Source organism: Pararge aegeria, chromosome 8 (genome assembly GCF_905163445.1).
Source record: "Pararge aegeria chromosome 8, ilParAegt1.1, whole genome shotgun sequence".
Classification (NCBI taxonomy): Eukaryota; Metazoa; Arthropoda; class Insecta; order Lepidoptera; family Nymphalidae; genus Pararge; species Pararge aegeria.
The window spans coordinates 9,983,789-10,000,000 of NC_053187.1; the positions used below are offsets into that span (position 1 = coordinate 9,983,789).

The window sequence follows — 16,212 nt, forward strand, 5'->3', positions numbered from 1 at the left end:
CTTTAATATAATATTAATATCATTAGGGGTTTAAATATGAAATTGGCTTGTAAGCGTACCTTATAGTGCATATATTCGAAATTAAACCTGCGTGGTGTCAGATTTCGAATGATTTTTTGTTTTGCATAAAAGCTACACAGATTATAAAAAGAAAATCGAAACCGCGGAAATCTGACAGAGTCTTTGCCGTTAACGGCAACCCGGAAACATACAAAAATTAATAGTGGGTGTCGCATGATTTCAGTAACGCGCTGAAATTACTTACATTAGTAACCCGGCACTGAAATGAAGGGTATGTGATCGAAAGTGGAAACCCTAGAAGCAGTACCAACTGCCTTCGCACAGTTCGTGGAGTCCTGGTTCCCAAAGCCCAAACGTAAAGTGTTGAATGATCTACTTATAAGGTGGCAGAAATAAATTTAACAAATATATAAAAAAATTGGTACGAAACGAAAACTTCAATCTTTAAGCCCCTAATGTCGTTATGATACGTTATTGCCATTAAATATTTTTTAATTCGGCTTATTATTAATTTATTTCCAAAAGGAATTATATTATTTAAAACTATTTAAAATTTAGTGTTTGTATTTTATTGTAAACGATAGTTGATGCCTTCCACGATTATTATTAAAATCAAAATTCTGGTAGCGGCAGATTGGAAATAAATATAATTTTAACTTAGGTTATTTTAAAATGTAGTCTGTGCCACATACTGTAATGTATATATACTATATATACTATATACATTTCCTTAGATAGACCTATTGTTATTTATTTAAGTTAGGAATTTATAATTTATACTGTAGAGTTGTACAGAACGTAATTTATAAAGTGTTTCACATTATATAGAGCTTCCCGTTTGACTATCCTACAATTTTGTCTACCATCAGAGTTAGTATCACTAAATATTCCAGATATATTATATAGTTTTCATATGAATTCAAACATTTAGGAATAGGAACGACACTTTAGTTTTAGTAACTGTTTGTGGTCGTCTTATGTATTTGTGACAGTCGAAATAAGTACCAATATAAAAAAAAAGTTTAAGTAACAGTACAAAGCAAAATAAGACATATTGGTTGTTTCTATAATATTGCTTTAATTACTTTTAACCTTTTTTATTTTATGTTTTCGAACAATTCGAATTGTTAATTTCAACGTCAATGACATATGACTACTTTCTAGCACCAAAATAAAATATAACGCAAGATAGATTATTAGATTCTTTGAAAGTACTATCATTATTTGTACATGTATCTTGAAGTTTTTTTATTTTTATTTTACCCAAAGCTAATTTTTTTTTTTAAATGAGTTACTTGCCGGTATTATTTAGGTACTTATCTTTTCTTAGTCGTAGGCTAGAATAATATATAATTTAATTATAAAAAAAAAAAAAAATATTAAAACAAACAGCATTTTTAATTTCTTACAGGAACTGTGCTTATGGAATGTATTACTTCAGTGTTTTTGTTCAACACTTTCCTTTTTTTACTATGTCTACGTAAAATTTGTGTAATATAATAATTTATAAATGGACCTACAAGTACTTATGATTCAAACCAGTAGATTTATGGAAGATAAACTTAGAAGAGAATGTTTACTACTCTCTATCTAGTTGATATCATTATTGTAAATATTTAATTATGTTTCAAATGTTCGTTCATATCAATTTAGAGAAACTGTTTTAATAGAAAAATTGTAAGATTTTAATTCAAAATTCACAGACATATTTGATTTACGGACGTCGATGTACAATTAAATAAACTCATTTTATTGAAGTCATATCGTTGCTTTATTTCAATTAGTTTTGTTTATCTGTTTTTGTTAAGAAGTTTATTTATTATTCCCCTAAAAATTAGCCCTTGACTGCAATCTCACCTGGTGGTAAGTGATGATGCAGCCATGCATTACATTGTAGTTGGCTAAACTGTAAGATATTAAACCCACGCCCATTATCCATACCCAAAATAGATTTCTACGCCCCACCTTAAGGGAGAGAAAAGAACAGCTATCTATTCATTGGTATGAGGATAAAGTAGTCCGATGCTTTGACGTCGTAGTAAACGCTCTCAGCGTAGTAGTAATAAGATAGTGTATAGAGGCTGGGGTAGTCGAGTAAACGTTTTATTATCTGGGGAATTTCGCGAGGGCACTATCTGCCTTTTTTCGAAGCGCCTTGTACCCTTATAACTTGGGTTTGAAGTTCACCAGATAAACAAAATTGTCGGGATAGTTTGTCAATAGCGGACTCATTAAATATATAAAGTTTTAATTGCATCATTATCATCATCATAAATCATATCAGCCCATTACTGGCTAACTGCAGGGTCACCTCCCATAATGAGAAGGGGTTAAGGCCGTATTCCACCACACTGGCCTAGTGCGGATTGGTAGGCTCCACACGCCATTGAGATTTTAATCCTTCACCTTTAAAACATGTAATATTTTAATTGAAAGAAAGAAAGAAACATTTATTTTTTACATTGCGCCACACATTACAATATTCACAACACCACATATGTTATGTGTGGCACAACCTAGAAAAAAGGTGCCAGCTCAGCATTGTGCTGCATGCGCCAGTGGGAGCATACAGCGCTGATTTTCAGTTGGCACCTTGTACAGAGAAATAAAAATAAATAATAAAATAAATAAATAATCTACTTACCTTGTACACCTTGTACCTTGTACAATACTTTAATTGCTTAAAACGCTCATCACTTAGAAAAGTTAGAAGTGCGTGCCGGGATTTGAACTAGGCACCCAGAAAGTGAATTCGAAGTCCTTCCCACAAGGCTAATAATTTAATTGCATAGCTATTTTATTTTAGACTAGCTTATGGCTGCGACTTCGTCCATGTTTGTTTAGGTTTTAAAAGAATCGTATGGGAACAGTTTATTTAGCCGGGATTACAGTTACGCAATGTCTATTTCCAAGATGCATCCTTCAAAGGATATATCATATCTATTTCCAAAATGCAAAATTTTCAAAGAAGGACTTTTTAAAATATCACTTTTATGTAGCCATTAGGAAACTCTGTGCATTATCAGAATACACAGTATCTTTATTTATGCTTAATTTTAAATTCGGCAAAGGTTGAGTCAAACACATGTGGATAATAAAGAAACTTACAGAAAAACTTTCGCAATCAACATTGCCAACTACGGTTTAATCTTACCTGTTTTTTCACACCCCATCACTATTTACTGCTAATAATTGTGAGATGTGTGACTTAAAAGCAGCACTGTTAAGTTGACGATTGCGCTGGTTAAGCAATATTTACTTAAGCCGGTAAATCGATGGGTGACCAAACTCTGAGTTTTGGAAGAGAATTTTGCGTCGGTCGGTTTCAGCTTCTCTCACTGAAGACAAATAATAATCATTATTTAGAAGAAGAAGATTAACTTCATTTTTAATGTAGTATTAATAGTTCACCAAACTTGGACAAATGTACAGTTTACCGTTGTCCAAGTTTGGTTGACACAACTACTCTTAAATGAAAAAAAATATTTAAATCGGTTTAGATATGACAGACTTATGGTGGCTGAATTCTTAAAAATCCTGTCTCAGTTCGTGGCTATGGCAACATAAATCTGTTGTCAAAATTCCAAGTTTCTAAGCCTAGTAGTTTGGGCTGTGCTTTGATTATCAGTTATTAGTGTCTACAAGAACAATACTTCCTTTTACTATCCCATCGTTCGCATGTGCCGCCTTTATAATGAATTAGTAGTCATAATATTGACATTTTTAACAAAAGGATAATTATTTTTAAAAATCATGTTATTAAGCACTATTCCACATAATCCTTAGGGAAATAATATATATATTATTATTTAAGTATATTTTGTTTCAACGGCAAACTAAACGAAAACGAAACGAAACGGCAAATTTTTGTCAGTAAAGTTCTAACAAGCCACGGCCGTAGTCTCCCACCAGACCAGAATAGAGAAATTTCAGTTATTATAATTTATCAAATTACCTCTGCCGGGGATCGAACGGGGCGATCGGGACCTCCACTCAGACGACCACTGCGATTTCTACTGTGTCGGGGAACACGTTTTGGGTATGTTTTATTTATTTTAATGTAGATTTACTTAGATCTCGGATCTTTTAAGCTTTAGTCAATAACATTATTATATCGTTTATATGGGCATGGTCAAAAACTTGCAAGCGGATTATAAAGCATTAATTTATTATGTTACTAAGCTTATTGCTATAAATGAAAGAAGTCCACAATTACATTTTATATTTATTCATAAGCAATAAAAAGTAATTTTCACATATGTCACATAATTTAACATATCATTAATAATATCAAAAACAATGGAAATCCATAAATCAATTTACAAATCAGAACCTTATGGCAGAATGACCTAAAGTTCTGAAAATATTTAAACGAACGCCAACAAAATCTGTCATACTACTAAAAAGATGCTTATGTATGTGTAAAAAAACAAAATTACAGTGCACTAAGCATGATAGCGAAAGGCACTTTTAATTTAGGCATTTTAATGGAAAAAGTCAGTTTGAATGAAATATTTTAAGACAGTCTGTTTTCCTTCAACATAATACTCAGCAAATTAATAACAGTGTCCAGGTGAGGTTACACAAGCTAGGTTTTTTAATATACATTACACAGCATCTTTGAAGTAGTTACAGAGATAAATATTGAAGAAAATTTACCAACTGAATATAGTGACAAACAATATAAAGTTCAAATTATAAAAGTACAATACTTATAATAACATTAGTTACATTCGTATTTTACTTCAATAAGTCTTTCTAAATATTCATTCATTTTCCTACATTATCTTCAAATGTCATTGAAGTATGAAATACAATCGCAATTAATGAGTCCATTCTTCATTTCATTATTCACTCATATTTGTTTATTCATTTTATTAATTATATTTTCTTAGTATAACAATATCTATAAATCGATTGTATAAGTTCGTAATTATTAAATTCGAATATTTTAACATATGTATATTAATAAACAGGTTTTATTTAATTAATCACAAAATAATTTTGGAACTGATACTTAAAATTTGAAATATAATTGCAATAATAATGTATTTATGTGTGGTAATAATAATAAATAATTACAATATCTACACAGTATCGATACATAATATACAATAAATATCAAAATTAGTTGAAATGTTAAATATATTATTAAAATCAGAATATACCTTGTAATCTGAACAGGCGTTTAAAGTCGGTGATATGTTTCAACTTATACTTAATAGATACATAAAACAAGAAACACTAAAACACAAGAATATTACTGAGTTTGAAAAGTCCGACGGTATAACATATTGTAATCCTTAACTATTGTATTAAAAGTTTTGGACTAAAAAGGTTTAAAAAGTTAATTATTATGATTTAATGACATATAGTGCTGGTTGGCTCGCTAATAAAAGAGTTCCGATTCCTAGGTAAAATAATAAATATTAGAAATTAATTAATAAATGAGTAATGCTTGTTCTCTGAAGAGCAGAATAAAGGTTTTGACCAAATTTGGTCCAAACTCCAAACACTGTTGCCCATCCAGTTAATTTCTTGGGTCAACGTTGCTTTAACAGTACAAAAGACAAATTTACAGTGACCTAACATGACCACACTAATCCCACTAAAATAAGTCATTATATTATTAAAACATAAGCAGCAGTACAGCTATAGCATATTTTAAAACCCAATTATTGGAATCAAACAAAAAATATACGAGTCTCGTATACGCTGTTCAGTTTACAGTATGACTATGATTTAAATAACAGATTAACAATTTAATATCCCTACTTTAACGAAACAACTATTTCTCTATTTCTCAATCGTAAAAAAAAACAAACAGAGTCATGTAGGTATATATGTTATATAATTCGCCTAACCTATGATAGAAATTTCGAATTTGATCACGAAGAGAAATTATTATCAAAACTACCTAGTGTATTTTTCCATAAGGTAAAGTGCATTTTCAACTATAGGGTAGTTAAGGCCCAGCGCCCATTCGGAATTCAGTCCGTTATATTATATACATAACATACAGTTAACATTGAAAAATACTTAATTTGTATTAAATCAGAAAATTAGTGTTAAGTTTTGCGTTTAGTATGATCAAATTTAGATCAGAGATCCTTAGTGTATTTCAAATAAACAAGTGACGTCGGCGTTCGTGCAAATCACTTCTCGATACGTTTTGGTAGATAAACGTTCTGCCGTTTCATGATTGTTAACTTGAAAACTTACACTACATTGAAATACAATTGGTTTACACGCAACCGCATTATGTCTACTATATTCTACTTTTTATAGAGAGGTTACTGCGATCGTTATTCATACTGGAACAATACTAGTACCCCTAGTAAGAATTTGATATCCCAAGATAGTTTTTATTAGTGTCGATATTGTAATAATATTTACCGAATATCATATTCATAAATCTCTTTTTCATTTCTTTGTAAGAAGTTTCAGGTTCGCTCATTGTAAGTTATCTTATATAATAATTTAGTTTTTTAAATTAAATAAACTGGACCAAGACTACATAATGCCAAATTATACACGATACGTAAGATGGAGGTGGATGTCAAAAATGATTTAATGCAGATGCTAACTGAGTGCAAATGAATATATATTTAAAAAATCTATAGAGCCTTAAATGAACACTTAACAAAATTATTGACATTAGTAATCGTGATGTATCCACATAATTTTTGCCATATCATCAAAATAAGTACCATGCTGATGCTCTACATACTGAATGATGACATGACACAAAGAGCGCCGTAGTATCCTCACTTTAATCTTATCATTACCATTATTATAACATTCTCATTTTTTCAATGATAGAGCTGGTTTGAAACACATTATTAAAGTTAAGTAAAACTGATTTATTCCTCGTTTTCAAGAAATGTAATACTAATTGTTGTTAAAAAAAACCGCTGACTGTGAAACTATGGACGAACATTACACACACGTTACAACGATTCGATACTCGAAAACGAATCTACGATAGTGGGCGGCAAACTTCATACTAAGGGTACATTGTCAGTAAATACAGTAAACCTCTCCGAGGGGCGCCAGACCTGACTGATTGCGATGCCAATGTGACGAAAAAAAACACAAACATGTAGATTACAACTAACTACTTTCACGATATATTTTATTCAGTAATATGTTAACAGTGAGTATTAGAAGCACAGGTAGGTATGGAATACCTTATTTGGCACAGGATACCATATTTATATATGTAGAATAATCATTAAGTCATTTTTTTTGGCAAATGTATTTAAACGAAAGGAACCTTAAGTGTCATACATTTAGTAAGTTAACATCTGTAGTGTTATTAAATATTACTTGTTAACTGATTTCAATCGAAAATATATTTTAATGTAATATTATATTGTAGTTAATCAAATCAGTTCAAAATTTTAATAAAAATTTATGGAATCTTAAAGTTTTCAAAGTAATATGCACGTCACCCATAGTGAATGTATGAATATTAAAATGTATTTAGATACTCTATAGAAATGTTTCTTGATGACCAAAAAGTAGGTAAAGATTACTAATTGAAAATGAAAGAGATTTGTATCAAATAAATTAGTGAATATTCTATTAAATAGAATTTGATGTTTTCTTCGATCTTATTTTGTGTCTTTTATTTATTGGTACTATCTATAGAATATCTTAAATACAAAAACGAACAGAAATATAAAAAAAATCGAAATATACGCCTAGAATGGTAAACAAGTCTGATTATTTCCAAAACTGTTTTCTATGTATATTGTCATTTGTAATGAGATTCGACTTACATAAAGGATTTTTCGTTAGTTCTAGTATGAATAAAATAAACTTAATGACTATCAAAATTTATATTAAGTCATGATATTCGAATAAATGTTAACCTGAGGTCGAACTAGGCTAATGTCACAATGCAGTGTCACAATTACATCGAGACCTAGAATTTCAATGAAAGTTCGTAGAACAAAATGACCACCGAGTAAATTTTATTAACGGTGACCAATGACCATTTTTGATAGTCGCGTATTCAAACATTTTTATACCACAGACGAGCCGCACGCAGTCTTGTTTTTGGATCAAATAAATTATTATTACTGACAAACATTTGAGCGCAAAAAATACATTTCGATAAAATCTCTAGAAAAATAATTCTTTGAGCTTGACAAAAGAAACTACCGACATTCTGAAATTATCTACAAGTTATATTTTGTGATAGCAAGATTAACAAAACAAAATATTTGTATTTAATTGTACAGAATCCAAAACGTCCCATTCCAAAATCACTCTACATTAAATTTCATACTCCTTCCTTCTTTCGCTATTTTTCAAATACAATTGTGAAAGTACAACCGCGTATCTCTTTCACATTAAACATGTTTATTCACATTATCATGTTTTAGTTTGTTTACATTTAAATTTTTATATTTTCCAACAATGTTTAAATATAAATACTCTTAATAATTTATTATTTGCAAGCTATAAAGTATAGTGCGATATATTTTATTATGTTATATAAATTTCTTACGGTAAATAAACTCTGAACAAAACAATTCATCAAGGGTTAAGTTATTAATTGTGCAAACTTAAAACGAATAATTTCAAATCCATTACACATCGATACACAATCGACTTTGAAAATTATTCAAACTACAGAGAATAAGTATAATATATCGATTCATTTCAATACACTGACCCCATAGAAGATAGAGGTTACCTATAGTAAAGAGTTATAGCGAATCTAGGTGAGCTTATGTAGGCGGAAAATTCAGGGTGAGGATTGAAAGCGTTTTTAATACTTATCTGTTAATAGCTGCTTGCATTTGTCATGCACATGAATAGCAACCGATCGCAGATTTGTGTTTTCTTAGCAAAATACTCTCAAACTGCATTTAAATGGATGACCGTGGTATCAGGGTATTGTAGGTTAAATTTGTAGGTACTCGTACAATATCTTGGATACTATAATTGGATACACCGACTGGGTATTTTGAACATACGTACGTGACTTTGAATATCTGTGTATTGTTGTGGCATTTCGAGAGTATTTAGAAGAGACTATTTTCCATTTAATGAAAGCTTAAAAATGGATGTCTGTTGGTGTTAAGGAAGCGTGTGATGAAACATCACAACGGGGAAGGAGTGTACAGTTAATTTTCAAGCAACATTTTCAAAAGGTCATTTGGAAGAGAGGGGTTAAGGGGTAGAGTGGCGGGTTGTCGGTGGTTTGCGGTTGTTAGTGGCGGTGGTCCGGCGCGAGTGACTTGCGGCTCGCGGAGAGGTGCGGCGCGCGGGGTGCGGGGCGCTGCGAGCGCGGTAGCGTGGTGGGCGCGGAGGGCGCCGCGCTCGGGCCCGCCTCGCTCATCACGTCGCGCGGTTTCCACACGGGCGACCCTACAACACACCAAACACCGAACTCTTTTACACACTTCGCTTTCCATGCCCAATTGTCACGAGTAATTTAGAAACGCATTCACACTAATCGCCAGGGTACCGCGGGTCCAAGAAAAAGAGTTGAATGTTTGATGAATGTTGTCGAAATCGCCCCGTCCCACTTACAGCGTCGGTCAACGCTGATGGATTGGAATTGCAACTTTAAGGTCATTAACGATAAGTTCCGTATTACAAACTGCTTGCATTCTTAAAAATGTTATTTTAATTGTTCTGTTAATTATTTAGACAGAATTAAATAATTCGTATCTATCGTATTGAAGTACATACGCGTGAGAGAGAGTTAATCAGTCACGAGCAATATTAATAATTTGAACGAATCATGTTTTATTTCTAAGTGCATTATTCCGCTGTTGCAATTTCATTCCATCACCCTTTTGTTTTGTATAATGGGCCCGTGATATAAAAATAATATGTTAGAAAAAGCACTAGACGCTGTGCCCTTTAGCAGCTAGATAGTTATATCGGAGGTCAACATTGTCATCGAACATTCAAGAAGCTTCGGCGGTGTTGATATTGTAATTGACATTATGATGTTATTCCATAGCTAAATATATTATAATGATTAAAAATTTAATTATTAATAGACTAGGGTGCACCAGTACGTATGTGATTTTCATAATTGATTAATTTATATTCCACCACACTAAGTTTCCGGTAGTTAGACGAGTGCAACTAATTGCTAAGTATTCAACTATTATAACGTATATTTTCATCTACTTTTATTATTAAGTAGGTAGTATATTATTATTTTTGTAGGTTAATAGTATAACGGCTAACATATTATAAGTATAATATTTTAGTATCATAATTGAGTATTATATTTGTTAGATATAGCATGCACATAGATTAATATAATTACCGATTAAATATTAATTCATGTTTCTTTCTTGAATAATATTAGACTTATTAAATGCTGAAATAGCTTTGCAGTAGGTATTTAGGAAAATTGCTTTTTGCGAAGAATATAAAAATATGAGGGGAAATACATACCGTATAAGAAACGACGTATGTTTAAATTTAATAATAATTAATTAGCGTATTGAATAGTTAACTTAAATCTAAATTGAGCAGGCACAGAATAAATGATCAAAAATAGGTAATTTGAAATGGAAGACTTAATGGTACACATCCATGGCAATTCATGTTATAAGGATATTAATGTATTAACTTCAATTATTAGTAAAATATAAGACGTCAACTAAATGATCAATATGATAGACGATAGAAACTATGACAAAGTGATTAAGGATTATCATTAGTACAATTCCACAGCCATTTAAACGTCTAGATTAAAGAGTGTTCGTTAAATTTAGTTCTATAATGGATGCATTACTTGTCTACATACAATATATTGTCTACTGTGTATTATAATATAGTCCCTAAATGGGGTTTAATGGTTTGATAATTCTGGGTTTGTGTAATAATATAGTAGGTTATGATTACGTATACGTAATTTGAAACACACCAGATGTTTCGAGCTTAACTTTCAGTCGTGTACATTCCTCTAGAATTAAAAATTGGTGTCGTCTATTTAATGTTTAGTGAAATTATACTACACACACTTAAAATGAAATTTAGGAAATTTTAAAATTAACTATCTAATGACTTAAAGTAAATCTCTTTACTCTTTCTCTAATCAATTCCTTTTAATAGTTTTGAGTCGATTACGCCCAAGCAGTAGCAACATCACAACAACCAATTCAATTTCAAGCATTCGATTAAGTCACCTGTTAAATTATATATTCTAAGTAAGGTACATCGTAGGTTTAAATTAAAGTTAGAATCAAATTAAACGTGTATTTGATCAAAGTCATTCTTTTGGTAATGTCTTGAGGAAGGGCAATGTCCACGCTCTTGACTGGAGTCATCTAGGGTCTCAACGCTGCTGCGATCGGATGACATCAGAATGGACTGAGTCATCAGAGACTTCCTACGAGCTTTGGGCTGTTTGCCCTTCCCCTTATGCTAAGATGGCTTACTCTGTCTCTTTCCCGAGAGGTAGCATTCGACGCAGGTCGGATGCTCGATGGTTTTAGCAATAGACTCGGTAGACTTTGAGACAACGATACCCATTTTCATGGCCTTATCTTCAACTTTAGCTAGTTGTGAGTAGTGAGACATTCTATCCAGAGAGTTAGTACCGATCTTAGCTAATTTTTCGCCACTCGATTTAGATGAACGACGGCTTGTATTTGGCGATTTACAAGGGGATCTATCGAAACTGGCTTGCGGTGTTCGCATAATACCTTTCTTCGGGGCAGGTTTTGGTGACCTTGCTCGATCAAGACTGCTCTCCCTTGATTTCATTATACTTCCGCGGGGAGACCTCGAGCCATCGAAACTTTGTTGAGGGGACCGTGATTTGTCAATGGACCCACGTGGGGATTTAGATTGATCGAAGCTCCCTTTTGGTGATCTATGAAGGGTCTTATTCTGTTTCAAACTGGATTTATTTGGGGATTTGCAAATAATGACTTTAGTTACACGATCTCTATCAGGTGATATATGCTCGACCGATCTATTCGGTGACCTATCTCTATTGATGCTACTACCACTGCCCGAACGGATAACTTTGATTTTTTTCTCTGTTGTTGCAGATGAACTCCTCCTCTCCGGTGACGATTTCAGCGACTGTGATCCTTGCTTACCTAATTCCTTGACCATGGTCGGTTGATACTGGGTAGGTTGATGTGAAGATTGAATAAGTCGAGCTTGGCTTCCGGTACTCCCAGCACTCAGGGTCGAAGTAGTGCTGGAAAAGCATAAAAATAATAATTTAAAGTAAGATAAATCTGCAGACGAATAAAATTTTCAATAAATAAAAATTACTACAGCAATTGCAGTTAGTTTTAGGGACTATCTATTAGTGGCGACATATGTATGAGAAACAAGCGAACCTACGTTTCAGAGTGAAATTTGGAGTTAGTATGAAAGTAGGTGAGTTCATTCCAATAGTGGATGTGCGGTGTAGGTTAGTGTCGGCGCAGTCGGTTAGCCCATACATATGTTGGTACCTGAGGGTGAGGTGGTTGGGAGTACGGCCTAACCCTCGCTTGGCGGGCGGTTGCGGCAGTTCGTCTTCGCCTTCTGATTTGGAGCCTCCCTCCGACTTGTCCGTGTCAGTGGTCGGCGGGGGCGGCGGCGGCAGAGTTCGCTTGGCACCACTTTCTATTGAGGAAGCAATGATAAGGAAATTATATTAAAATTGCTCAGTAACCATATGGTAATCTTATAGTGGTAGGTAAGGTGAAGGGTGAAAGATCACTGGATCTACCAGATAAAAGGCTCACAGTTCCGCTTAGCGACTGCCTTTCTGATAACAACTTTGACTTCCTTATGACAAAGGGTGAGGGTGGAGCAGCATAGAGGGCGTTAATCCACAATTTATTTATTAATTAAAACTACTTAAATATATCTTAAAGGTAACCCTGATGCAACAGACAAGCTTACTAGCTACCATAATATTTGATATTTTATACAGTTCATGGTGGCCTCGGTAAAATTTGGACTCACAATATACATATATAAACAATGTTTACATATGTTTTCATAAAAGTGATTTGATGGTGATAACTACATTCGCCAACTTAAACCTAAAACTAGGAGAAACTTACTGTGGTCTAAGGAGACTCCACAACAAACTTAGCCGGGTAAAAATGCTACAATAGCACCTGACCTCCAGTGATGAAGAATACGATTATTTTTTTACGTTTTTGGCAGGAGCATGTCAAAACTTAACAGAGCACGAAATGCATTTTTTGATGGAAATTTGCTCTTTTTTGTTTTGTTTAATATCTTTTCGTATTGCCGTAGAAAGTAAGAACTGGCGAATCGCTGAGATAATGGAATTTCTTCTACCGATTTTAGACGCTCTTATTATTATTATTATTTCTCTTGTTTTCTATAATAATTTTAAAATAATAAATACCTCTTATGTTGGGAAATTTTAGGCAAATTAAGTGTTATCAGATTAAACATTTTAAAATATTACTCCAGCGGCCCAGCAACCCCAGCAGCATTGGCAAGCAATTATAATGTAATAGAGAAAGACCAATGTATTATATGATTGTTGATAAGTGATAGCAAAAGTCAGTTAGGTATAATAGTAGCTTACCAATTGCTTCGCAGAGGGTCTTGCTTCTTTGCCTGAACGTAGTTTCATCGGACGATAGTTCAGATACTTGAGGAGGTTCATCAGCATCTTGTGAATTTTCTCGTGATAAGTCACCCACCTATCAAGCACAATATTTTAAAGCCTAGATTTAAGCTGAAATTGGTAAGGAGAAATTTGTAGTTTTAAAAAAGTAGGTTGACACCGCTAGATCTTGACTAGACTTTTCGGGAATACTTATATCCAGAAGCGTGCACGAGGTTTTTAACCACGGTATGCCTAAAGTAATAAAATGAAAAAATCCTGTACGAGTTGTGTAGTTACGTTGGTTTTGGCAGTGCTTTAATGCATGACGTTTACGCGACTGTTTTTATGACTATATTTTCTAGCTTAAGTGATTTTTTCTACAGCGATTAAAGTAAGGACAGTAAAACCATTATTTACATTGCTCATTTGAAAATTTTTGTCTTGTTTTTGTATTTATTTTGTTAAAAACATCGTATGCCTGTTAGAGATAGACTATTTCTAACGTAGTTACTTGTACAACAAGAACAGCTATACATTTGAAAAATTATAGCTATTTAAACAAGCAAAAAAGGAAGTTGCGGTATTAGTACTTCTTTAAACAAACAATCCTAGAACTTCATTTCATTATAGCATTTCCAATGCTATGCTGATAGATTTATTTTCGTCTAAGGATCTAATAATTAATATCTTCTTCCCGGGGCTGAATTTTCAACAGTCAAATGATCACGGGGCAAAAATTGTGACGCTTTGATAGTCGTTGTATGAGAAATCTGTCAAATATATTACTCATCTAATGATATGATTGAAAAATCAAACAGTAATGGGCGTATGGCGGAAAGAGGAGATTGAAGAATAATACATTAATGATAAATAAATTATGTTCGTAACGTATATTCTCGGTCATTGGGTCTTTATTAAGGTTACTGTGACCTTTTTGTTACTGGTTAAATCAATCGATTGTGTATTATTACTACTTATTTGTGATATATTACGAGAAGTCGGTTTGTAGAAGTCAATAATTCTTGTATGTTTGACTTTTTTTAATTTTTTTGAGAGCACGTCAAGCTACGATCAGCAATGAATAGAGAAATATGTGCTGTAACTTGTCAAATAGTGTCTGTAAGAAAAAAGTATATTATTTACCTCGATGTTACCAGCTGAGAGTCTCTGACCCGTTGTTTTAGGTTTCTTCGTTTTCCCAAGCGTTTGCGATCCCTGCATTACATGCACCTGAAAACAAAAACACGCAGATTGAAAATAACTACTATTTAATACAAGGTTAAATAATAAAAAACTTACGTAGTATTTAAAAATGTCGTTTCCTTACAATTTTTTATAATTAGTTTTTTTATATACCTACTCATTTTTAATGAAAAGCAAAGAACTTACATTAGTCGGCCACTTAAACGCTTTCCGATTTATTTTAACCAAGTAACTCGTCAACCAGTAAAAAGTTCTACAACAATCTGCCCAACTTTGAAAAGTTTAAGTTTAGCAGTCAAATGCACACTCACATTATTACATTTTATAAAACAGTTTCAACTTTTCAAAGTTAGGTACCTACTACCTAGATCTAGAAAATGTTTAACGTCAAACTTTCCGATGGGTTAATGAGAAAAAGTTGCGCTGCTTTGAACTATTGAAATGGTCATTTTGTTAGCTATACTAAAAAGTAAATCTGTTTTAGTTCACTTTTCATTTTTCCTTAAGCCAAAAAACTCGAAAAACGATGCTGTCTATGATGAAACACCAAAAGACATGGCATCTAATATTCCGTGGTGGCGTGCAAATTTGCAGATTGAGCGGTTATTGGTCGCATTTAAATAGCAAATCTGCACGCCATTGCAGACACGGACTGGCCGATTGTTTGCCATCATTCAGTTTTTAATGGCATTAATTGCTTTACCTAAATCCATTAAAGTAGTATTCTTAAACATTACCCAATACACACCGCCTTCTAGCCCCAAAGTAAGCGTAGCTTGTGTTATGGGTACTAAGATGACTGATAAATATTTTTTCAATGAATAATATACATAAATACTGATAAAATACATATAAACACCCAGACACTGATAAACATTCCTGTTCATCACACAAACATTTTCCAGTTGTGGGAATCGAACCCACGGTCTTTGACTCAGAAAGCAGGGTCGCTGCCCACTGCGCCAATCGGCCGTCAAATGTATAATATACTAAATTAACTTTTTACCTGGTGCTTCGGTCTGTCGAGAGTGGCTGGTGCTCTTGGTGGAGAGGGTGCGGGCCGTGAGCTGGGCAGTGACATGTTTCGCACAGACTCACGAATGATTTGCCGTATGGTTTTCAGGAACGCGTTACGGAAGTCCGCCGTGCTGTTTATAACAAATTTAAAACAGTACTTCAAGAATCAGAAAAAAATGGTTCCGTTGCTCAATACATATATTGTATAGCCATAATATACTAAATATACGATACATTTTGTTAAACTAAAGTAAAACTGATACTGACCTGTTTGACAGAACGTAGACCTTTTCAGAGCGTCGTTGTAGTTGACTGCGCAGGTGAATGAGCTCCCATAAGAAATGACTGTCCATATCCTTAGCAGATGATGCACGTACTTGAACCTCCGT

At 33.2% G+C, this 16,212-nt stretch overlaps 1 protein-coding gene across 5 annotated transcripts in view; it reads right to left on the bottom strand.

Annotated features, from left to right (window-relative positions):
• Positions 1-8,491: 8,491 nt before the first annotated feature.
• The window catches only part of LOC120625704, a 163,947-nt gene continuing 156,226 nt past the window's right edge, over positions 8,492-16,212 (bottom strand). For 3 of the 5 annotated variants that reach the window (XM_039892848.1, XM_039892847.1, XM_039892846.1), the window contains 7 exons: positions 16,091-16,212; positions 15,813-15,954; positions 14,747-14,833; positions 13,580-13,697; positions 12,480-12,633; positions 12,114-12,217; positions 8,492-9,405 (listed from right to left, as the gene is read on the bottom strand). The exon at positions 16,091-16,212 is cut by the window's right edge and continues 66 nt beyond it. In XM_039892848.1, coding sequence (XP_039748782.1) covers positions 9,248-9,405; positions 12,114-12,217; positions 12,480-12,633; positions 13,580-13,697; positions 14,747-14,833; positions 15,813-15,954; positions 16,091-16,212 — 885 coding nt within the window. In that variant the 3' untranslated portion in view covers positions 8,492-9,247. Of the gene's footprint in view, positions 9,406-11,123; positions 12,218-12,479; positions 12,634-13,579; positions 13,698-14,746; positions 14,834-15,812; positions 15,955-16,090 lie in introns of those variants that run through there. The other 2 variants (XM_039892845.1, XM_039892844.1) reach the window with 1 other exon arrangement.